Here is a 23778-nt window from a genome sequence, read left to right on the forward strand (position 1 = left end):
ACTGGTCTTCAGGTTTCACACAGCACCCCCTCCCCTCCCTGGGAAGGCCTGTTGGAAATTTCAGGGAACTCCCCAGATTCCCAAGGCCCTCTGGGTGCTTGGCTCCTACTTGGGGGGGTGGGGCCTGGGCATCAGGATGCAGGGGGCTGTTTCCCCACAGAAGTTCATCTGGAGGACCAGGCCCCAAGGGTCCCTGAGCAGGACCACTTGGGAAACAGATGCGGTTTGGAGGTCCCCCGGGGCCTGGCCATCCCTGTTCTGGGTAATTTTCCACCGCAGCCACTTCCGGGAGGGGAACCAAGAGCCCTGCGTGTCCAGTCTGAGCCCCAGGGACTTGGGCCTCCAAAGCCTTTCTTGGCCTGGGCAACACCCCCTTCCAAAGTGCGCCACAAATGTCACTCTGTCAGAGGGTGTGGTCAGACAGGCTATATCTGGAATCTGAGCAAAGCAGTACTCAGGATGGCTGGATTCACTGAGGAGTGGGGGGTGGAGGTGGGGGTCCAGACCTCTGATAAGGCTCCTTGGCTGCCCCCTACCAAGGGTGCCTCTGCTCACTGCTTCCACACTTCCAGCACCTGCATATTAGTATCTCAGTCCACCTTATTAGGACCCTCCCTTGGCACCTAGCTCTGCCCCCAACCCACAGGACCCAGGGTCCTGGTCCAGCTCTCTCCCCAGTCTAGCTGTCTCCTCTGACCTGCCCGGGCCTGTCCCGATCCAGGGCAAGGGGTCCCAGGCCCAAAGCACAGACTGCCCCTACCTCATCCCAGCTGCTCTGGGGACGGGGTCCAGTCCTGGTACAGCTCCAGGTGGCTGTGTGAGCTTGTGCTGGTGAGCTCCTAAACTCCGGGTGCAGAGGCCAGCCCACCTTCAGCAGCCGGACTGGGCCCACTAACCCCCAGCCCTTCTGTCAGTCCCACAGCTGGATCTGGGAGGAAACCAGAGTAAGTCAGAGTGGGAAATTCTAGCCTCTTCCAGACTCTTCAGAAGATCTAAAGAAGGAGGGGCAGGCTCATCTCACAGGCCCAGCCGGCCACCGTTACTAACGTCCCAGTCAGCCTATGCGGAGACACCATCAAGCCCCGTTACAGCTGAGGAAACTGAGGAACAGTGTGGTGAGGTAACTGGCCAGAGGGCACACAGCAGGTCTTGGACTAGTCTGTCTTCTAAAGGCCCAAATCTCAGAATGAAGTTTGTCGGGTCACTTCTTGCCCCAAGTTCAGCGACATCTGGGACGGACCCAACCCGGGGCTTCCACTCGGCCTCCTTGCTCAGGGCGGGAGAAGCCGGGGCCTGGGAGCCCCGCAGCAGTCCGCGCAGGGATGGAACGGCCAGGGGGCGGGTGCGCAGGCCAGATCGGGGCCGCCTGACGCTCCTCAGGTTGGGCGGGACCGTCCACCCGGGGGCGGGGCTCCTGCAAGGCTCCGCCCCGCCCCGCCTGCCCCGCAGAACCGCCGCCGGGAACCCAGTTTCCGAGGAACTTTTCGCGGGCGCTGGGCACCACCGAGTTCCGGGCGGGACGCGAACGCGCGGAGCGGCTGCGGCGGGCCCGGCGGACCTCCGAGAGGAGGTGACTGCGCCATGGACGAGCCACCCTTCAACGAAGCGGCCTTGGAGCTGGCGCTGGCCGAGCCGTGCGAGCTGGACGCGGCGCTGCTGACCGACATAGAAGGTGCGTCAGGGCCACTGGGCTCCGCGCACGGGCGGCGCCGGGCCGGGGGCGCGGAGGGCGTCGGGGCGCGGCCCGCGCCTCTGTGCGGAGCGCTCCGCGTCTCTGCCCCGAGGGCTGCGGGCCTCGCGGTCCTGTCCCCGCGGAGCTGCCCGTGCCCGCTGGGTCCTGTAGGAGGCTCGGCGCTGAGCACGTGCGCCTCTGGGCGCCCCGGCCCGCACCCCGCGGCCACCGAGTCCTCAGTCGCGAGGCGGCGTTGGCGAGAGCCGGGGACCCGGCGTCGCCGATGCCCCGCCCCGCCCCGGCCTTGACGTCAGCAGGAGGTTACTCTCGGTCGTTCCCTCCGGCCGGAGAGTTCAGCTCGGCGCCCGCGCTCCTGCGCATGCGCGCCGCGGTCCCGCGGACCCTGACAGACCAGGGCCCGGTTCTCCTAGCTGGCTCCGGGTATCGGTTCGGCACACGTTTATCGAGCGTCTACTGAATACCAGGCCCAGTTCTAGGCACCAGAGGTTCACAGACCTGGGCTCCCCCTTTCCTTGGAAGCACAAACCCACCCTAAGGAAACCCATAAACGGATACTTATATCTGTGGTGGAGCTGGGGCAGGGTGACTGCTTCGGGTAGGGCGGTGGGGTGGGACCTGAGCTCAGCCCTGAGAAGGATGTCTTCCCCGCAGAGGGCACGGCGAGGAGTTGGAGGGGCACAGGTGAGACTGGGCAGATGGGTGGAAGAGGACTTGGCAGGGAAAGGCGGGAGCAGCAGCGCGGGCTCTCTTACACACCTAGAAACACTGCTCTGGTTGTTCTACAAAGAGGGTGTTGGGGGCGAAGCTGCAGCGGGGCCAGTCAGGAGGCTGTTGCCCACGGAGCACAGAGCACATTCCAGCCTCCGCAGGTTGCCTCCGAGGTTCCTATGCAGTTTCAGCCACGTTGGCTACCTTGCACTTGGTTGATGGGGAAAACAGGCCCTGAGCACAGGACCCAAACCTCCCACAGCCTGGATGGACTCATCCATGGAGCCTATGGCCGCCCTAGGGTTAGCAAAATGGACACAACTGAGCCAACCCCTCTTTGGATGGCTCTCTGGGAACCCAGCTGGTAGGGCCCAAGAGTTGCCAGGTCCCCTGGAGGGGAGTTGAGAGGAGGGCCAGGCAGCGTTGACTCGGAGGTGAGAGCTGAACTGGATCCCAGAGGCAGTGGGATGTTAAGTGACTTGTCCCAGGTCACACAGCAGAGCATGGTAGAGCCAGAATTCAAACCCAGGGTGGGAGCTCCAGAGCCCATGCTCTTAAATGCTGGTCTCCTATTGTGAATGTGTGTATGTGTGTGACACTGTAGAGCAGGGGACTCAGGAGGCTGCTCTATATGGAGGTATGCTGGGGGCCTGGGAGTGGGTCGAAACGGTCACAGGTCACACGGCCACCTCATCCTAGCCCAGAGCCTTTGACTCATGAGACGGAGGACTGGCATCAGGGAGTCTGCCCATGGCCCTGAGCCCCACCCAGCCTGGGCATGTGCCTCGGCCAGACTCCGTCATGTGACCAGCGCCCTCACCAGGAGCCCCAAGTCCTGTGCTGCAGGCTGGGCCCTGGCTGCACTGCACCACAACTCTGGGTAGATCCACTTGCTCCCAGCCTCCTTCTCCCGTTCTTGTTTTGGGGTCCCTTGTGGCCATTAGAGAGGGTGTGTGGGAGCCGCCTTGCATGAGTGCTGGGATTGTGTTGATGCCGTGGAGGGCCTTATCTCCCACTGGTTCATTCACTGCACTATGCTGCTCAGTGACGAAGGGGTGATTGGAGGACGCTGCTGGTCGGGTGGGCCTGGTCAAGGGGTGGCCTGGGCCTCCAGTGCATAGCTGGAAGTCACCTCTGCCTGGGCTTCCCAGTTCACTCGTCTTCGAAGTCCAGGTGTCTGCCTTCGACCCAGTCCCTAAATCAACCACAGGGACCTGGCTTCCTGGGTTCCAGGCCAGCCTGCTCAAAGAGGTACATGGGGGCCAACCTGCCCCCCCAGGCCTCTCCCTACAGTCTCTCATGCCCAGGTCTCTCCCTGGTGCTGCCAAGCATGGGCCCTCCTTAGAAAACAAGCTCAAGATGGCTTACAGCCCTGCTCTGGCCACAGCACATGCCTGCTCAGCTCCCTAACCACCATGGCTGCCCAGAACCCCAAGATACAGTCCCTTGTCTCAGTGTGGTGTTTGAGACCTGTCAGGTGGGCCGGGCCCGCCCTCCCGTGGTGAGTCCTGTCCCTCCAGGCCCTCCCCATGCCCTGGACACACTCTGCCCCCACATGGCTCTCCTGCCTCATCCTCACGTCCAGAGGTCCTGAGGGCAGAGCCTGGGAGAGGCCTCTCCCCCTGGACATGGCCCCTCTCCATCCCTCTCCTGCCTTGGGTGCCTGGCCCATCTGCCCCAGGTGGCAGGAAGCAGAGGCCCTCCCGGTGTGGCTGTGTACTCTCTCCAGGTTGCAGTGGCTGCCCTGGAAAGCTGGGGTGAGGCCATAGGTGGGCTGCCCGTGAATCCCTGTGAGTTCCAGCCCTCGCACCTGTGAGGGGGTGGGGAGAGCTGCCGGCAGTCCAGGAAGGCGAGTGGGCCAGCAGTTGGGAGCTGCCTTCTGCCCGGTGGTCACCTCACTGGATGCACACATTCTAGGTGACCTGCCCAGCCTCAGGTGGGGTCACCACCGGGCAGAGGCCTGGGGTCTGGACTTCGCCCAGCTGATAGGGCAGGCCAGGTGGCAATGACTCCTGGCCAGAGCAAGTGCCTCTGTCCTGTGTCTTGCCAGCCACAGGCCCCGTGGATGTGCCCTTTGACCCTGGGGCCTACTGGGCGTGCATACCTGCACTTGTGATAGGGGAGGGGAGAGCCTCAGAAATGCCACGGTTATCTCCTCACTGGTATACAGATTGGGGGCGGACATGCCCACTACCCCCACCTGCCCAGCTGAGGTGTGGGGAGCAGCAGGAAGGCCAGGCCCAGTGGGGATTGCCTCCCAGGCCAAGAACATGTTGCAGTAAATCCATCTCTAGCTGGCAGAGGAGGGCCCAAGCCCAGCATGTGTTTCTGGGTTTCTGGCCATAGTTGATTGTTTGCTGCACAACCGCCTCGGGGCAGCCTCAGAGATGCAAATTAAAGCACCTTCAAGGTTCCAGTCACACAGTTGTGAGGACTAAGGAAAGCACCCCAAAGTAGGTAAAAACGATAAAACCCAGTGCTGGTGATGCTCTGATTAAACAGGACACATTGCAAGGGAGAGTGTAAGGAGGTTTATTGTTCCAGAGAGCAGCCTGGCAGCTCGGAAGCAGTGTGCTGCCTTTGAACCAACACACACACTTCAGAGGGGGCAATGCCAGGGCTGAGCCTTGGAGCTTCACACTGCCTCCCCTCTGCGTAGCACTCTGCACGCACATCCTGACCTGGGATGAGTGGTGGCAACAAGTTGGGACAGAGCCAGGCTGGCCTCAGGGCTCACTCCTGCCCCTGGCAGGCGGGGCTAGGGGCTGTGGGCTTGGGGGGTTGGCAGGCCTGGGTGTAGGTCTGAGGTTCTTCACTTGGCAGTCGGAAGACCTGGGGCACATAGCCTCCCTCTGAGCCTTAGTGGCCTCATCTGGCTAGAGGGCTCATATTCAGGTTCCCCTGGGGCTCTGGCTCCGGGGCCATCTCATTCCAGGAAGAGCAGGCACCTGCCACATCCCCGGGCAGCCCCACACACACAAAGGCACCCTGTGCCCCTGCTGCACATATGATCGGCTGAGGACATGCAAACCTGCCAACCGTGCTTCTCGGGAGGTTCCAGGAGATGCTGGTGGGAGCAGCGGGGCTGGCTGGCAGGGTGCAAGCCCGCTTCCCACTGCTGCCTTGTGCCCTCCCTCACGCAGCCAGAGGTGGAGTGGTGCTGTTGCTTTGTGCTGTCTGCTGCAGACTTTGTGACCTGCTTACAAATCCCTTTTCTGCCCATTCCCTGAGAATTGGTGTTCTTAGCTCAGGCGACAGACAAACGTGGGTTGGAACTCCAGCTTTGGGCTGTCTCCTTGACCCTCTTCCTTCTTGACCCCCTCTTCTGCAGTCACACCAGCTTCTTCTTTGTCTTGATAGCACACCAAGCTTGCTCCCACCTCAGGGCCTTTGCACTTGCTGTTCCTACTGCCTGTGACATCCTTCCTCCTGGCCCATTCCCTTCTTTCATTCAGGCCTCTACTCAGATGCCCCCTCCACAAAGAGGCCTGCCCTGACTCCCTCTGTTTCTTCACGATGCTCATCACCTGCACCCCCTTCCCCCACGGATTAGTAGACGGTTGGCCTCCCTCGAACAGAAGCTCCACTGGGAGGTCTTCACGCTCTGTTCCTGCACTCGAACAGAAGCTCCACTGGGAGGTCTTCACGCTCTGTTCCTGCACTCGAACAGAAGCTCCACTGGGAGGTCTTCACGCTCTGTTCCTGCACCCCCAGCACCTGGCACTGGCCTGGCATTTAGGGACATCTGAGCTTCATGGGCCAAGCCATATGAAGGAGGTGGTGAGCTCCCTGTCCCAGGAGGCATGCAAGAAGAGTTTGGGGTGCCAGGCCTTGTGTCAGCTCCTGCGGGTCATAGGCTCCTGTGATAGTCAGAGGTGGGCTCCTGTGGGTGGGCGTGATGGGGGTCCCCCAAGGATTTCTGTCATGGCCTCACAGGATAAATAGGCCCGAGAATAAAAGGCCCACATCTGCCTTCAGAGGGAGGTTTGTAGGTAGAGCCAGGGAGGGGGCAGAGGGTTTCAGGTTTCCTGTTAGGCCCTGATAGAATCAGGGCAGGAGAGGAAAAGATGAAGCCAGGCTTGGGGAGGGGCAGGTGGGCCCCCTGAGGCTGAGCCCACACCTCCCCTCTCCCCATAGAGTGGGTGCAGGAGCTACGCAGGCCTTGAGTCTTAGGTCATGTGAGTGCTTACTTCACTGGCGGAGGGGCCCCACTGTGGGAGCCCTTTCCAGCCTTTCAGGCCCACTGGACTGGAGGGAGCTTCTTTAAACTGTGCACCCTGGAGGGGGGGCTCTCTTGCCTCCTAGAATCCCCTGCTCCAAGGCCAGAGGTGAAGGCTCAGAGAAGGAGAGTGACTTGCTTGGGACTGCACAGCAAGTGAAGGGTGGAGGGAAGTTCTGGCACCCAGACCTGGCTTTAGAAGAGAGTGAGAGGGGGCCCAGTCAGACCGTGAGTTCAGAGGGTGGTGGCCCCTCAACATGCCACCAGATGCACTGAGTCTTCGTTAGATCATGTCCCCGAGGCCAGCCCTCCTCTTGGCAGCTGTTCCTGACCCTATCGGCTGTGGGCCTCTCCCTTCTATGTCCTTGGTCTAGATGGGACAGAGCCAAGACATGTGAAATGGGAAACAAAGGGGGCGAGAGAGCATGAGACAGGGAGAGGGACGGTCAGGAGCAGGTAGGCTTGACTCTGGGTGGCCCTGGCCCTGCAGAGGCTCAGGTGTGAGTCAGCCCTGGAATTCAGGCCTGAGTGTCTCCCAGTCTCAAGGTACTCAGGTGAGGTAGGAGCCTTGCCAACACCAATGTCTTGATTTGGGGGGGTGAGGGAGGGTGTGAGCACCCACCAGCTGAGGAGGAAGGGAGGTGGAGAATTCAGTTGTCCTTGGCACCTGCTGCAAGGCCATGGAAGGACCCGAACAAAGAAGGGTGGATATGTGATGGAGAGGAGCCTCCTGGAAAGTGAGAGCCATCAGGGCCAGGGGATCTCTGCCCCCAACACCCTCTGAGGCTGCAGGACACCAAGAAAGGGTTGCAGGTGGGCTTGGCCGCAGTTGGAGGCTGGCATGAGCCTGGAGTCCACTTGGCCACAAAAGCTGGAGCTGGCAACCTGGGCTGCTGGCCAGGCTCTGTTCATCTGTGTAGAACTCGAACCTTACACAGAAGGGGAGAGGTTCTGGGCACCCCTCCAGAGACCCCCAGAGCCTGTCACCTCAGGACTTCCTCACCTTCTGTCCCAGGGACTGGGCTGCCTGTTGGCTTCCCCTGACCCTGCAGTGAATAAGTGAGTCAGGTTCACCCCGAGACTGCTGGGGGTGGGGGTGTCACTGACCCCGTCCCAGATCCAGGCCCCTCTTCAAAGGGATGTCTGTATGGGGCTTCAGCTCGGGCTCAGCTGTTACTGGCCATCAGTTTGGGGTATGTTCCCTTCCTCAGTTTCCCTGGGAAGTGACTGTTGCCAGGGGTTCGTGCAGTGAGGTGTGGCCCATGCTGGGGCGGCCTAGGAAGGGGAGGTCCCCACACCCACTGCCAGGTGGCCCTAGGTCTCACTTAAGCACTGCACCCAGTAACACCTTTACTTGTCCCCGTCGGAGCCCAGAATCGTGCTCGTCCCATTTCCCAAGAGCGAACTGAGGCTGAGCGTGGTCGAGACCGGCTCAGGGTATCAGAGAGCCGGAGACTTACCTGCGGAGCTGGGGCACCTCTAGCCCCTCGTTCCACCGCTCTTCTCTGACTTGACCGCCAGTAACCCCTGCAGACGTCGGCGCCTAGTGGGTTAAGGGCCAGCGTCCGCTAGTAACCCCGGCCCCCATGCGGCGCCGCGGGGCGCAACCCGAGCCGCGTGCCGTGGGGGTGGGGCGGGGCCGGGGCGGGGCGCCAGGAGGCGGTGGCGCGGCCGCTGATTGGCCGCGCGCGCTCACCCCATGCCCGGCCCGCCGCTACGCGGGGCGGGGCTGGCCGGCGGGGCGGGGCGGGGCGGGGCGGGGGCGGGGCCGGTAGCGGGGGCGGGGCCGGCGGGTAGCTCTGTCGCTCAGCGGCTTTAAAGTGCGCCGGCTCCGCAGGTGAAGTCTGTGCTCGGAGACCGGCAGGCCAGCCGCCTGGACGCCCCGAGGGGCGACGGGCCCGGGCCGCGGAACCATGGACTGCACGTTCGAAGGTATTTTTTGGAGGCCTCCACCCCTTTATTATAGAGCTTTCATTTCCTCAGAGGGGTTCCATCCTCGGTGCCCTGAGGGGAGGTGTACACACTCCCTGCTCTAAGAGGAGTAGGCTCCCCACGCCCACGTCCGGATTAAGGGGGTGGCTTTCCCACATCTGCTCCACAGCGGGGAGGACCACTTTTCCTCTGTCTCCTGGATCTCCCTTTTGGGGGCACCTTGGGCTTGACAGACAGTGGGAGCCCTAGGTCAGCCAGTTTCGTCTCTCGGCCTCAGTTTCCCCAACTATCAAAGGGGCTCGTGAGGCCTGGGGTAGGGGGTCCTGCGGGAGAAAGCACTGTGCACTATGACCTGTGCAGACCTGGAGGGCCTGCCAAGTGTTTGTGTTTGAGGACAGGAGGGCTGAGCCTGGCACCCACCCCCACCCCATCCTCCCTTGTGCTCTCCTGGCAGCTTGGGTCGTCCCCTGCAGTCACTTTCCTGCCTGGCACCTGTCAGTAGGAGGGACTCAGGTGACCTTGAGGCCCCACTCCGTGCAGCTGTCCTGTCACAAAGTGTTTTGTCTGTCCTGTACAGATGGGGAGACTAAGGGCTGGTGAGAGGACACTTTCGCCAGAAGCCCGGGCTGGGGGTCTGGGGGACACCTGGGGCTCCCAGGGTTTGCTCATGGGTCCTGCAGAGCACTTTGACCCAGTGGATGACTCCTTCAGTGGGTTAGAGGGCCCTGGACTGACCCAGCCAGTCTGCTGGTTGCCAGCTGGGGGAGAGGGCTTGTGGCCAGTTTGGGCTGCTGCGGGCCATGTGTCCAGTCTGTATGAGGAGGAGAGTCAGGACAGACGGCATTGGCTTTCATTGAGGGGAGACTGAAGCTTGAATGGCCGGTCCCAAGCTGCTTGGCTGCAAACAGGGCCTGGGCTTGTGCCCAGAACATTCCGAGACACACTGGTTGGCACACATACGGCCAGTGGTTGACTCTGCCCCAAGTCTCGGTTTATTGCACAGAGAAATGGGTTGGCAAAGGCAGCTCTGAATTGAGCGGTCGTGGACCTCTGCTTCGGGGGCCACTGGCATTGTCCAGTGTCGCAAGGCTGTTTGATGCACTGGGCAAAGCTCCAGATGTCCCGGGTGTCTGTGAGCGTGGGCTCCTGGGGGTGGCTCTTTGTTTCTGTGGCGTTGCTCCCACGTGTACACTGTGTCAGGGGTGGGGGGGGCGTGAAGACACACAACACCTGCTCCACTGCTGCTCACAGCTTGTCCTCCTCCCCGCAGACATGCTTCAGCTCATCAACAACCAAGACAGCGAATTCCCGGGCCTATTCGACCCGCCCTACGCTGGGGGCGGAGCAGGGACCACAGACCCTGCCAGTCCTGACGCCAGCTCCCCGGGCAGCCTGTCCCCACCTCCTTCCACGATGAGCTCCTCACTTGAAGGCTTCCTGGGGGTGACCAAGGCGACACCCCCACCCTTGTCCCCTCCCCAGCCTGCGCCCACCCCCCTGAAGATATACCCATCTGTGCCTGCCTTCTCCCCGGTGCCTGGGATCAAGGAGGAGCCAGCGCCCCTGACTGTCCTCCAGCCCACCACCCCCCAGCCCCTGCCTGGAGCTCTCCTGCCGCAGAGTGTTGCGGCCACCACCCCACCGCAGTTCAGCTCTGCTCCCATTGTGGGCTACCCCAGCCCTCCGGGAGGCTTCACAGGTAAGGAGGGCATGTGGAGGTGGGAGTCAGGTGCTTTTGGTAGAGGAGTTTGCAGGCTTTAGCAGTCGGGCCCCTGCTCTGTGGCTGGAGGCGCCTGCTCACCAGCAGTTCTCGGGCTCCTGTGGATGAAGCACTTCCCTCACTGCCCGGGGTCCACACCAGCTGCCCTTCCGCAGAGCGATTCTTGGCTAGGAGGCTGGCATACTTGCATCAGAGCCCTGGGCAGAGCCATCCAGATAGGAACCCACGGCCACAAGGGTAGTGACTAATCCCAGGTCACATGGTGATGAGGACCTGGGGGACGGGTTGGAAGTGGGTTGCGACAGCCTGTGTCCTCAGCCCCAGCCTTCATCTCTGCAGGGACCCCTCCGGGGAGCAGCTCGCAGTCACTGGCTGGCCTGCCACTGGCTTCCCTACCAGGGGTCCCGCCCGTCTCCTTGCACAGCCAGGTTCAGAGCGCGGCCCCCCAGCAGCTGTTGACAGCCACAGCCACCCCCACGGTGGCCCCTGGAGCAACCGCTGTGACCTCCCAGATACAGCAGGTCCCGGTGAGGCGGTCTGGCTGGCATCAGGGAGGTGGCAGCCCTGGGCCCAGACCCATAGCCCACGACTGAGGCCCCTCCTGTCCTTAGGTCCTGCTGCAGCCCCACTTCATCAAGGCAGACTCGTTGCTCCTGACGACCGTGAAAACAGATGTGGGAGCCCCCTTGAAAGCGGCAGGCATCCGCTCCCTGGGCCCTGGCACTGCTGTTCAGGCAGCGCCCTTGCAGGTAGGGGGCTCAGGCAGGGTGGGGGTGGGTGGCTTGGGTGGGGTGGGGGGCGGCGAGGCTTGCTCACATGTCCACCTGCTAACTCTGCCTGGCCCTGCAGACCCTGGTGAGTGGCGGGGCCATCCTGGCCACGGTGCCACTGGTAGTAGACACTGACAAGCTGCCCATCAACCGACTTGCCAGTGGCAAGGCTCCAGGCTCGGCGCAGAGCCGCGGCGAGAAGCGTACAGCCCACAACGCCATCGAGAAACGCTACCGCTCTTCCATCAATGACAAGATCGTTGAGCTCAAGGACCTGGTGGTGGGCACCGAGGCCAAGGTGTGGGCTGAGGCCCTAACAGGGTGGCTCTGGGCAAGCAGGCACCTGGGAGGAGGAGGAGGAAGATGGGGCTGGGCAGACAGTGCTGGGGATTTAGCAGGGGACAGACAGAGATCCTGCTGTTGAGTAGCTGACGTTCTAGCAGGGTGCGGGGGCGCCAGCAGAGCTGGGTTGGGGTACGCCAGGTGGCATAAGTGCTGTGCTGGAGAGAAGAGGGATGGGGGAAGTTGCAAACCTAAGTTGGGTGGTCAGGGAAGGCCTCACAAAGGTGATGCGATGTGTGAACAGAGGCCTGGAGGAGGTGAGAGGGTGAGGCATAAAGTGGAGTGATGTTGACAGCAGCCAGCCAGGTGCTGTTGTCTGTATCTTACTTACCTGGGCGGCAGGTTCTAGGGGAGGAATGTTCCCAGGGAGTAGGAATAGCAGATGCAAATCTCCTGAGGCGATTGTGTTGCAAAGCAGCCCTGCCCTCTCGCTTCAGTGCCAAGCTCTCTGGCCTGACCACTTGTGCCATCTCCCTCCCACCCCACCCCTGCAGTTGAATAAATCTGCCGTCTTGCGCAAGGCCATCGACTACATCCGCTTCCTTCAGCACAGCAACCAGAAGCTCAAGCAGGAGAACCTGAGTCTGCGCACTGCTGTCCACAAAAGCAGTGAGTGCTGGCCCTCCCTGGCTCGCAGCTCCCCCAGATCCTGAGCTCCAATTTGGGTTGAGGTGGGGTGTGGAGCTCACTCCAGCCTGCTCCTCTCTGGCCCACAGAATCGCTGAAGGACCTGGTGTCGGCTTGTGGCAGTGGAGGGAGCACAGATGTGCCCATGGAGGGCATGAAGCCAGAGGTGGTCGACACCCTGAGTCCACCCCCCTCAGATGCCGGCTCGCCCTCCCAGAGCAGCCCCTTGTCCCTTGGCAGCAGGGGCAGTAGCAGCGGTGGAAGTGGCAGTGACTCGGAGCCCGACAGCCCGGTCTTTGAGGACGGCCAGGTGGGGCCTGCAGTGTTGTTCCCTTCTTGTCATCCAGCAACTTCCTCCGAGCCCCAGGACTGGATCAGGCCCCTCACACATCCCACCTCCCCTTTTATAGACAGAAGAAAGACAGGGCTGAGGGGTTCCCACAGTAAGGCAGGGGGCAGAGTTGACCCCTCCTTCTTGGAGCTGTGCTCTCTGGGTCACGCCGCCCTGTTCTCACCGCCCTGCCCGTCCCCCCAGGTGAATCCAGAGCCGCTGCCTGCTCCCCACAGCCAGGGCATGCTGGACCGCTCTCGCCTGGCCCTGTGCGCACTCGTCTTCCTCTGTCTCTCCTGCAACCCCTTGGCCTCCCTGCTGGGTAGCCGGGGTCCTGCTGGCCCCTCCGACACCACCAGCATCAACCACGGTCCCAGGCGCAGCATGCTGGGTGCTGAGGGCAGAGGTAGGGTGGTAGGAGGGGGGCTCTCGCAGAGGTGGATCTTGTCCTGTGGGCTTGGGGCTCTGAATTTCCTGGGTGCCCAGCCTCTGTGTCCCCAGCTTCTGTCTGCCCCTAGATGGTCCTGGCTGGGCCCCATGGCTGCTGCCCCCACTGGTCTGGCTGATGAATGGGCTGCTGGTGCTCTTCTCCTTGGCACTTCTCTTTGTCTATGGAGAACCAGTCACTCGGCCCCACTCATGCCCCGCCGTGCACTTCTGGAGGCATCGCAAGCAGGCTGACCTGGACCTGGCCAGGGTAAGTGGCCAGACCCTGGGGGATGGGATCCGGCAAGGCTGGGACCCCGAGCAGTGTCTGGGAAGGTGCTGGGCATACCGTGGACCTCCCCTGTTCTTCCCACTCCTGACTACCCCTCCGACTCCTGTGGACCCCTAGGGGCCCAGCCTGCGCTGCTGGGATGGTGTGGTCCTCACGGGAGGCCCAAGGTGGAGGAGTAGCACAGCCCCACGTTTCTTACCTGAAAACCCCTCACCCCCAGGGGGACTTTGCCCAGGCTGCCCAGCAGCTGTGGCTGGCCCTGCGGGCCTTGGGCCGGCCTCTGCCCACCTCCCACCTGGACCTGGCCTGCAGCCTGCTCTGGAGCCTCATCCGCCACCTGCTGCAACGTCTCTGGGTGGGCCGCTGGCTGGCCGGCTGGGCAGGGGGCCTACGGAGGGACAGGGCCCTACAGGCAGATGCTCGCACCAGTGCCCGTGACGCAGCCCTCGTCTACCACAAGCTGCACCAGCTGCACACCATGGGTATGCGAGCAAGGGCTGGGCCCCCGGGGTCCTGCTGCCTCCACACCACTCTTGGCCTCACGCCCTCTTATCTTCCAGGAAAGTACTCAGGTGGGCACCTCGCTGCTGCCAACCTGGCACTGAGTGCCCTGAACCTGGCCGAGTGCGCTGGAGATGCTGTGTCCGTGGCCACGCTGGCTGAGATCTACGTGGCCGCCGCACTCAGGGTCAAGGCCAGTCTGCCCCGGGCCTTGCATTTTCTGACAGTGAGTAGGTGGTGACCAGTGGGGGCTCTGTGGGTAGGTGAGGGCTGCACAGAAAGGCACGTGGTTATGGGGCCGGCTGTGGGCCTGCCGTGGTCTCGGCCAGGGTTCAGTTTGACGGCCCGTTCCTTCCTCAACAGCGCTTCTTCCTGAGCAGTGCTCGCCAGGCCTGCCTGGCACAGAGCGGCTCAGTGCCCCTTGCCATGCAGTGGCTCTGCCACCCTGTGGGCCACCGTTTCTTCGTGGATGGCAACTGGGCCCTGTGCAGCGCCCCGAGGGACAGCTTGTACAGCGTGGCTGGGAACCCAGGTGCCTTCTCTCCCTGGGCCCTTCCCCGTGCCCACCCCTTTCCCCACAGCTGGCCGCCTCCTCTGTCCCCCGTTCCCATTCCTCATGCCTTTCCCTGGTCAGTCTCTTGTCCCCTGCCTCTCTGCTGTCCCGGCCCACCCTGGCCTGCTGCCCTGCCATCTGGTGTGGCTATGGGGATGTGCAGATGGGGAGGCCAACCTGGGTCTGTCTCAGCGGGGGCTCTTCAGAGGCAAACAGGAAGACGGGGCAGGGGGCCAGGGGGCTGATTCAAGAGGTGCTCCAGACAACATCACCATGCAGTGAGGAGGTCGGGAAAGGGCGTGCATCCCAGGTGGGTTATCCTGTCCACAGGTGGACGGAGTGTTTATCCACCAGCTTTCAATTGTCTCAGAGCCAGGCCCTCCCGTGCCCAGAAAAGATCCCTAGTGCAGGGAGGTGCCTGTGCACAGGAGGGGTGGGGCCATTCTCGCCCCTCCACTCGCCCACTCTTCTCCACAGTGGATCCCCTGGCCCAGGTGACTCAACTGTTCCGCGAACATCTCTTGGAGCGAGCACTGAATTGCGTGGCCCAGCCCAGCCCCAGTCCTGGATCAGCCGAGGGGGACAAGTGAGTGTCTCTGTGCACCTCAGCAGGCCAGAGCCCCCTGTTCAGTGGAGCCTGTGGGTGGCCAGAGCTGGGCCACTGTGGCCTTAGGTGCATTTCGGTTCCTCTCTGGGCCTCAGTTTCCCACCGGCCCAGCACGAGGGGATGGAGGCTCTTGGAGGAGCCAGGAGGCCAGGCTGTGCTGTGTGCAGAGGTGAGGACCCCTGCCAGCCATCCTGACCGCCCGTCCTCTCCTGCCACAGGGAGTTCTCAGATGCCCTGGGGTACCTGCAGCTGCTGAACAGCTGTTCGGACGTGGCCGGAGCTCCTACCTGCAGCTTCTCCATCAGCTCCAGCATGGCTGCCACCCCCGGTGAGCCCCCCACCTGTGACGCCCTCAGCCCCAGCGCCAAGCAGCTCAGCTTCGGGTGCAGTGTGGCTGAGTTTCTGCCTCCTGTGCCCCCTTTGCAGGCACAGACCCGGTGGCCAAGTGGTGGGCCTCTCTGACAGCTGTGGTGACCCACTGGCTTCGGCGGGATGAGGAGGCAGCCGAGAGGCTGTACCCATTGGTGGAGCACCTGCCCCGTGCCCTGCAGGAGTCCGAGTGAGCACAGGCTGCATGCTCGTGCCCCACCCCCAACCCTGCCCCCAGCTTTGTTCTATGTCCTTGGGGTCTCACCATGCTCTTCCCATGAAGCCAGAACCAGGGCAGAGGGAGGTCCAACCATGACACTTCTGCCTTGGCCCCAACAGGAAACCCCTACCCAGGGCGGCTCTGCACTCCTTCAAGGCTGCCCGGACCATTCTAGGCCGCGGGAAGGCTGAGTCTGGCCCAGCCAGCCTGGCAATGTGTGAGAAGGCCAGTGGGTACCTGCAGGACAGCCTGGCCACCACACCAGCTGACAGCTCCATTGACAAGGTAAGGGCTGGGGCCAGGGGCCTGGCCTGTCTCAGGGGCCTTGGCCTTTCCACTCCCTGGATGGTCCCCCTTGGGCTGCAGAAGACTGCAGGGTCAGCCCAACAGCACAGGACGGGGGACCCAGCCGGCCTTGCCTTCTGGCTAAGGCTTGGGTCCAGGGGAGAATGGCTGCTCCCTCTGGCCTCAATGTTGCCCTCCTAGGAGGAGGGTGGGGTGAACATGTGGCAGGGCCCTCCTTGGAGGCTGCCGCGCAGGCCGGTGGGGGCATGGGGGCCTGGAGAGCGGGCGGCCCCGCGGTGCATTGCTGTTGCATTGCATGTGTGAGGCAGGTGCAGTGCCTCGGCAGTGCAGCCCGGAGCCGGCCCCTGGCACCGCGGGCCCCCTAGCCTTCTCTCCCACAGCCAGAGGCCCTGACCCCTGCCCTGCCCTACCCACCACCCCCAGGCCTTGCAGCTGCTCCTGTGTGACCTGCTCCTTGTGGCGCGCACCAGCCTCTGGCAGCGGCAGAAGCTGCCGGCACCCACCCAGGCCTCGCAGGGCCCTGGAGGTGGGGCCCAGGCCTCTGCCCTCGAGCTTCGTGGTTTCCAGAGGGACCTGAGTGGCCTGAGGCGTCTGGCACAGAATGTTCGGCCTGCCATGCGGAGGGTGAGTGCCCACAGAGTCCTGACTTGCGATGGGGACAGACATGAGGTGTCTGAAGGGAGTGGGGCCTGACCTGAACCTCTCCTGGTTCCTCCTGCCCAGGTATTCCTACATGAAGCCACTGCCCGACTGATGGCAGGGGCCAGCCCAGCGCGGACACACCAGCTTCTGGATCGCAGCCTGAGGAGGAGGGTCGGCCCCTGCAAAGGAGGTGAGAAGGCCGGCTGGCCCAGGTGGGAAGGGTCGCAGGCCAGGTGAAGGCTGCAGAGGGAGACCATAAGACACACAGGAGCCTCGGGACTTCGAGGTGGCCCCTGATGGGAGCCCTAACCTGTGACTCGGGGGACGACTGTCCTTTGTGGAGCACTCGCTCTGTGCTCCAGGGGAAGAAGCGGAAGGGACCAAGCTGCATGGCAGCCCAAAACCAAAGGCGTGGGGGCGCAGGCTGGACCAGGCGACAGGGGCGGGGCCGGGGCCTGAGCCCCACCCTGGCGCAGCCCCCGCCCCTGACGTGCTCCCGTGTGCGTGCGCAGGTGCGGTGGCGGCGGAACTGGAGTCCCGGCCCACGAGGCGGGAGCAGGCCGAGGCTTTGCTGCTGGCCTCTTGCTACCTGCCGCCCGGCTTCCTATCGGCGCCCGGGCAGCGCGTGGGCATGCTGGCCGAGGCGGCGCGCACGCTGGAGAAGCTCGGTGACCGCCGGCTGCTGCACGACTGTCAGCAGATGCTCATGCGCCTGGGCGGTGGGACCACTGTGACCTCCAGCTAGACTCCTGCCGGCGGGCCTGCCCTAGAGCCCGGTCTCCGTATCAGCGGCCGAGAGCGACGCCGGAGATCCGGGGCTCACGCCCAGTCCACAGACTGCGCGGCCCCTGGGCGGCTGGAGACCCTCAGAGACGTCTGCTCTTGACCTGCGGGCCTACCCAGCCCGCTCCCGCACTCGGCGCGCGGTGGCCAGGATAGTGCTGGCCCCTGGTGGCCGGCTGGGGAATTACCGGGGCCTGCCGCCGCCGCCGGATGTCACGTGCTCCCAGTGACACCGCTCCTGGGTGTCATGGGCCCCCAGTCCGCAGCTCTCCCCCTCCCTCCAGAGAGAAGAGAGGGGTGCATTTCACCGAACCGAGGGACCCTACCCCCTGTGCCTCCCTCCCATCTAGGGAGACCTGTGCATAGTGTAGATCGGAGTGCACCAGCCTCCTGGCCTCCAAGGCTCAGGCGTTACTTTGCCTTTTGCAGACTTTATTTTCATAGGTTGAGAAGTTTTGTACAGAGAATAAAAAATGAAATTATTTATAATCTGGGTTTTGCTCCTTTGGGGAGAGGCTAACCAGAGGGGATTCTTTGGGCCTTCTGTCCCTCTAGCACCCAGGCAAAGGCTTCTTGTTGCCACCTGCCCTTCTGTGTTTGGGAGGCCTGGCTTTATTCCCTCCAGCTGACCTGGGCCCTGGCGCGCGCTCTCATCTCCTAACCCTTAGGGCCCTTGTGGTCTCAGCTTTTCCTTCTTGCTTCCCCTCCCAGCTTCTGCCCCCTTTAGGTCCAGGAATGATATGTTCTTGGGAATCTGTGGTGACGGGAGGAACTACAACCTGGGTCTTCCTGTGTGTCTGGGTGTGTCACCTGCCTAACCCCTGTCCCCTCATCTGAGGCCACACAGCTGTGGCAGGGCAGCAGGGGCTTCTCTCCCTGACAGCACATTCCTGTCCCAGAGCCCGCCCCTAAAGCCTGGACCCTCTCCCAGGAAAATCTGGTCAGAATCCACGGGCTGCAGAATTCCAAAACAATCGTTGTATCTTTATTGACTTTTTTTTTCTGAATGCAATGACTGTTTTTTTTTTTTTACTCTTAAGGAAAATAAACATCTTTTAGAAACAGCTCGATACACACAATCTTCAGTGTGAAGCAATATACTAATAAGAACACTAGTCGTCTTAACATTTACAGTCTTCATATATATTATATATATGTATATGTATACATATATATACACTATATAACGAGGCTGGATATAATACACACGTTCACCATTTTACAGTCATATGTACAGGAAGTTGCTAGGGCGGCCCCAGGCTGGGGCTGCGTCAGGCCTATCGAAGCGTGGACAGAGCTGAGGACACGGACAGACAGGCGGACGAACTGGTGGGCACTGGCCCGGGGCGGTGGTGGCTGCATGGGGAAGGGGGCAGCGCTGGAGCCACCTTCCCAGCAAGGGCCCCGTGCTAAGGGGCGCACGACGCACAGTGGCGACACACGGAGAAGCGAGCATGTTCCCAACATATATACATTCTATGTGACATATATATAGAGGGGCACACAGGTGTGTACATGGATCTAGCGCTGTCTCCGCTCCCGTGTGAGTGGCGCTGCGGCCCCTGGAGACGGTGGTCATGCGGAGGGTTGGTCACGCGTCTACTGGGGATCGAGACTCCTTCTGCGCTCCCAGGCTGGGCTCCAGGGATGGGGTGGGCTGGAAGGGGGACGAGCAGAAGCCAGCGGGGGCAAGTCTGCCCACACCCAGGAAGGTCGTATCCCTCGAGAACAGGCCCCAGATGCTCCGCCCTCCAGACCTACACGCAGGTTTTGGCCGAGGCTGGGCAGTTAAGGCGCCCAGCCTCCAGCCCCTCCTGCATGGGTCAGGACTCGCCAATCCCCTATCCCTACCCACACTCAGGGTGTCCGGCTGACGGCCACGACAGACCCACGTGGAATGTGTACCACGTTATCCTGGAACTTTCAGGGGAGAAGTGTGTCCCCAGGCTACAGGCCTCCCGGCTCCGCCAGAGTCTGGGGGTCCCAAGGGGTCTGGCCACTCCGCGGGCTAACCCCTCTCCAAGCCTGGCCGGGGGATGGAGGCGAGAAGGCCCTGTGCCGTCCGGTGCCAGGAGCAGACGGATCCGGAGCGTGTTTTCTACCCAACCGGGGACCACTAGCTTCCGCCCAAGGCGGCCAGATCCAAGATTCGGTTCCGGATCAGGAATCCGCTCAGGACCCGCGCCGGAAGCAGGGCAAAGGCCCGGGGGCTACGCCTGCGGCTCCTCTCCTCGGCGGCGGGCGGGCTGGCTCCGGCGGCTCCTCCGGCCGGGAGTGGATTACAACGGCAGCCTCTGCAGAAAAGAGACACGGGGCGCGCTGCCTACGGAGGTGCACGTGCCGAGGGGTCAACCCCTCCGGACCCGCCCCGGACTCGCAGTGAGAGCGAAGCCCCGCCGGCAGCTGGGCCTGGAGGCTGGCCTCCGCGCCCCGCCCCCGGGCTAGCCCCGCCCCGGGCGCACGCGGGAGTTTAAGTGGCCCGGGGCCCTCGCGTGCGCACTCGCCACCGCTGTCTGCCTGGAGCCGATGGGCCCGCTACGGAGAATGCTCTCCAGCCTGGGCCCCTCCAAGGGGGTCTCGCGGTAACTCACCTTATGTTTGGGGCATTTCAAAGAAAAGTTCTCTTCAATGAATATACAACCTATGAGCAAACAGAAGTTCGTGCGGTCAGAACCGGCATCGTGTGTGGCCGGGAGCGGGGCGCCCACCGCCCGGTTGCGGGTTTTTTTCGAAGAGTAAGTCAAACTCTGCCTGCCCTCCAGCCCCGCTGGTTTGCCTGTCCTTTACTCTGCCCTCCCCCTGGAACCCCATCTAGTCATAGGGAGGCCTCCCCTAATTCTCCAGCTTGTTCCCCCTGCAAACAGCCTAGCCAGTCCAACAGCAATCCTTCTGCCCCGCCCTGGCCGGCACTAGGGGTGGCTCTGCTGGAGGCAGACGGGCGGGAGCAGAGCTGGGAAGGCTCCAAACCTCGTCTGGGTCCAGCAGCCTCAGCTGAGCTGCTAGCTGACCACAGCCACCTGGGTGGGCTCCGCCTGGCAACCCTTATGCGCCTTCCTGAGACTTAGTAATGCAGCTAATATAGCAGCGGCACAGCCTGCCCTGCCTCAGGCCTGCTCCCTGCCTGGGGACACTGGCCACCTCCCTCTTCGCCATCCTCCCAGTGCGGCAGCCCCTGCTTCCTGTGCCAAAGCCTCTGGGGCTCCCAGGGGGGTGGAAGCAGGGAGGGTCCTGGCAGGGGAGGCCTCTGCTCTGTCGTGTGGCAGGGTTGTCATATCCTCACCCCCATCCAGGGCAGCAGGGGGCGGGGGACAGAGGTCCTGGGGCCTCCCGGAACCGAACCAGTGCTGCCCTCTCTGGGTCGTGTGCATGACCTCACTGCCTGCCCTAGAGAGCTGCAAAAAGAAACGACTCTCCCCTCTGCTTCACAGGTGAGGCCCCGACTGCAGAGGCATGGAGGGACGCACCCAGGCCACGCATGAAGGATGCCACCAGGATCAGGGGCTCCAGGCTCTCTGGCAGGCAGTCTGTGCTCTGCGTGCCTGGCAATGGTAGGTACTCGATAAACGCCCACAGAACAGACAAGCGAGTGATCAGAAAGAGCAGGGCAGGTGCGCGGGGCCTGGCGTGGCCCTGCTTCCCCCTTCCACAGCTTCTGTTTTGAATCTCCTCTCCTTCCATCCCACTCAGTTTTTGTCACTGAACTGTATCTCTCCCTTTTTCCCAAACCCAGTGAACTCCTATTCAGACTTCAAAGGCCCAGCCTGGTGGCCCTGCTCTTCGAGGCTTGAGATCCTCCCCAGCTCTAGGCACCCCTTGGCAACAGCAGCTCACATATAGCTTTCAGCCTTGTAGTCTATGCTTCTCCAGCAGGTGGCTGGGGACTGACGTGTCTCGCCAGCATTGCCCAGCAGAGGGCCTGGCTGAGAGACACCAGAAGATAAAAAACTGCTGGGGAAGAAGAGGGAAGCTCGGGGGGCAAGGGCTGAGGGTCGAGTGGGGCTGGTTCAAGGAGCTGTGCCCACATCCCCTGACTTCCTGTCCGCTAGGGCTAACTCTTACCCGCATCGCTGGCACACGGGTAATGGTAGGTGTGGAGGCATCCTTTGTGGCAGCACCCTATGGTGGCCCCCGCTTCTTGGCAGCTGGAACAAGTCTGGCGAGGAGAAAAGGAAGACAGGTGAGTCTGCAGCTGAGGGCCCGGGAGGCCCCCACCCTTTTCCAAACAGGACCTCGACCGGCAGCCGTGGGAGAGCTCAGGATGGTCATCGGTACCTTGGGTGGGGAGCTCTCCGGGTGGGATACCTAGTGCATAACCACAGGTGTCTCTGTGTCCGGCAGGTGTGGGCGAATGATGGCTTGGCCACCGTGTACTGCATGACGTCAGCTGAGCAACACAGCTCTTCCCACCTGGTGTGTACAGTGGGGCGGCTCCTGCCTTACAGGATGGTCTCAAGGCCTGAAGGAGTGACTGTGGGGGCCCAGCGGGTGACAGGAACTCACGAGGCCAGTCACCACCCGGCCATGCCCTTGCCCGTCAACTCCCCGCCACAGCCTCCAGGTGGGCTGCTTTCATGGGCCTGCTCTACAGTGAAGCTGGGGCTCCCTCCCGCTCCAGGACAGGCGGTGAGCATTGTTTCTCGCCCTTTCTGGGGACAGAAGCAGTGCTGAACCAAGTCAGAGGCCCCACCCTGAGGGGCCACTCACCACCCCCTGCCAGGACTTGGGAGGGGGTGACACAGCTGGTGCCCGGATGTGGGGTGCATGTGAACCCCAGGCCAGCCAGCAGGGCAGCCGGGCCACTCTGGGTCTCAGAAGTGGGTCTGCTGAGCTTGAGGGCTGCCTGCAGGGGGACCAACTAGGAGAGGATGGCGATGCTAAGAAGGCCCTTGGAAGAACAAAGCAAAACCTGAGGCCTGGGGAGGGACAGACCCCAGATCCCGCAGACCCCACGCCCCCAGTGCAGCAGAGGCCTGAGATAGGGGAGGAGAGCAGAGAAAGGAGCAGGCCCACGCCAGGAGGCTGAGTCACAGAAACCAGTAACTGAGGTTTGATGCACCAGGTCCGTGTGGAGGCCGTCTCCTTTTAACGACCTGATGGCACTGGCATCATGGTTCATTTTACCCAGGTGAGTGATGAGAGCTCAGAGAAGCCCAGTGAGTTGCCTGAGGGCACACAGCTCAGGAGGAGCTGGACAGGACTTTGAGCCCAGCAATGGAGCTGGGGCACAGGCTGGCCATCATGGTGCTGTGCTGCTGGGGCGGGGGCAGGTGGGACCCACTCCCAGGAGAAGGGAGGCCAGGGATGGTCTCCAGCCTCCTGGGCCTAATTCATGCCTGAGCATGCTCCCTCTGGTGCCCAGCTGGGGTGGGGAGCGGCAGGGTGGGAAGCTGGGGGAACACCAGTGTTCATATGCTCCTGCATGGCGGTATCTTTCTGATCAGGGCCAAGTCTCCAGGCCCTCCATTTCTTGGCTCACGAAGGGGTGATAAGGCAGGAACAGGCCCCCAGACCTGGCCCAGTGTCCCACCCACTGCGGCCCGTGGATGTTCTGATGGCTGAAGAGTGACAGTGGACTCCTCTGGCTGATGGCTTCTCATACCCTGTCTGCACAGAGGCCCCTCAAACCCTGGAGACGGGCCTCTAGACGTGGAAGCAGAGCAAGGCCTCAGGCCCTCCTAAACCCAGCACGCACATTCGGATCTGTCCCCCTGGGGGCGGCCAAGGGCCCCAGCAGTTCAAGGGAGAGGCAGACTCCCGGGCGGTGGGCACGGTATGGCTCAGGGCTGACAGGTGGTATGGGGGCTGCAGCAGGGGACACAGAAGGGCGTGCCCCTGGAGGCCTGCACAGGAGTTCTTGTCCAGCAGAGCGCTGATGGGTGCAAAGGTGGGAGCAAGGGCCCCTACTGTGAGGGTGCGGGGCTTATCTGGCCATCCACGCGGTCACACCCTGCTGATGGGCTTGGTGCCCTGAGACTCACAGTGGACAGTGGCTTGCGGGGGTCATGGAACTGGCTTCCTGTTGAGCTGGGACTGGGACTGGGGTCCACATGACTCCAAGACCACCTTAGGCCACCAAGCTCCGAGGCAGAAAGGGTTTCGGGGCAGGTGGCCCTCGGAGCCCTGGGCTGTGAGAGGGGAGGGGGACGAACCACGACCTGGGGAGCGCCAGACACTGCCTGTCTTCCCAGGGTGTCCTCCGGGTGGGGTGCTGCTCCTGTGAGCCCCTCAGAGGCTTCCCTGGCTGCTAGTCCCAGCCAGCTCAGCCCAGGCCCACCTCTCTAGCAGGGAGGCTCTTCTGATCCTTGAGTAACCGGTGCAGACACTGTTGCTGGTGACCAGTGAACACCCCTCCCACCCAGTTCCAACCTTTCAGGGCCGCTCCCAGGGTGGGAGGCCTCGGGACCGTTATGGAGGATGGCACAGCGGGCAGAGATGGGACCACCAGGCCAAGTGCTCCAGTACTTAATAGCCACGTGACACCAGGAACGCACAAGGCCACTCAGACCCCCCGCATCTGCCTCAGTCCAGCGGGAGGCCAGTGATGTCAGTGAGGTCAGACCAAAGCGCCCGGAATAGGCAACGGAGGAAGGACCAGGGTTGGCCCCCACCCGGGCTCAGACAAGGTGCAGAAGCAGCACAGCTGGGTCGGGGCTTTGAGGATGTGCACCTCAGGGAGGCCACCCGGCGCTTCCTGGAGGGGATCTCAGTGTGGGCGTTATCGTTCAGTGGAGGGGAAC

General features: G+C 62.6%; 2 protein-coding genes across 12 annotated transcripts in view; one reads left to right on the forward strand and one right to left on the reverse strand.

Annotated features, from left to right (window-relative positions):
* The first annotated feature begins 1417 nt into the window (after positions 1 to 1417).
* On the forward strand, positions 1418 to 17530 carry SREBF1 (sterol regulatory element binding transcription factor 1). Of its 3 annotated transcripts, XM_027516999.1 has the most exons (21): positions 1431 to 1731; positions 2593 to 2596; positions 8508 to 8552; positions 9823 to 10251; positions 10612 to 10799; positions 10884 to 11021; positions 11122 to 11340; positions 11879 to 11993; positions 12101 to 12321; positions 12547 to 12748; positions 12861 to 13039; positions 13281 to 13542; positions 13621 to 13787; positions 13925 to 14093; positions 14592 to 14700; positions 14940 to 15049; positions 15148 to 15280; positions 15430 to 15595; positions 16040 to 16240; positions 16340 to 16448; positions 16771 to 17530. In XM_027516999.1, exons 1-21 carry the CDS (start codon positions 1582 to 1584, stop codon positions 17001 to 17003), a joined length of 3549 nt encoding a protein of 1182 aa, XP_027372800.1. In that variant the 5' UTR covers positions 1431 to 1581; the 3' UTR covers positions 17004 to 17530. The 3 variants fall into 3 exon arrangements, with proteins under 3 accessions (XP_027372799.1, XP_027372800.1, XP_027372798.1); XM_027516998.1 differs by lacking the exon at positions 2593 to 2596 and having other exon boundaries at positions 1418 to 1672; positions 8458 to 8552; XM_027516997.1 differs by lacking the exons at positions 2593 to 2596; positions 8508 to 8552 and having other exon boundaries at positions 1435 to 1672.
* Positions 17531 to 18004: 474 nt separating this feature from the next.
* The window catches only part of RAI1 (retinoic acid induced 1), a 103221-nt gene continuing 97447 nt past the window's right edge, over positions 18005 to 23778 (reverse strand). For all 9 annotated transcript variants that reach the window (XM_027516986.1, XM_027516991.1, XM_027516987.1 and 6 more), the window contains 3 exons: positions 21101 to 21194; positions 19633 to 19682; positions 18005 to 19335 (listed from right to left, as the gene is read on the reverse strand). In XM_027516986.1, coding sequence (XP_027372787.1) covers positions 19321 to 19335; positions 19633 to 19682; positions 21101 to 21194 — 159 coding nt within the window. In that variant the 3' untranslated portion in view covers positions 18005 to 19320. The remainder of the gene's footprint in view (positions 19336 to 19632; positions 19683 to 21100; positions 21195 to 23778) is intronic.

The sequence above is a fragment of the Bos indicus x Bos taurus genome, chromosome 19, assembly GCF_003369695.1.
Source record: "Bos indicus x Bos taurus breed Angus x Brahman F1 hybrid chromosome 19, Bos_hybrid_MaternalHap_v2.0, whole genome shotgun sequence".
Classification (NCBI taxonomy): Eukaryota; Metazoa; Chordata; class Mammalia; order Artiodactyla; family Bovidae; genus Bos; species Bos indicus x Bos taurus.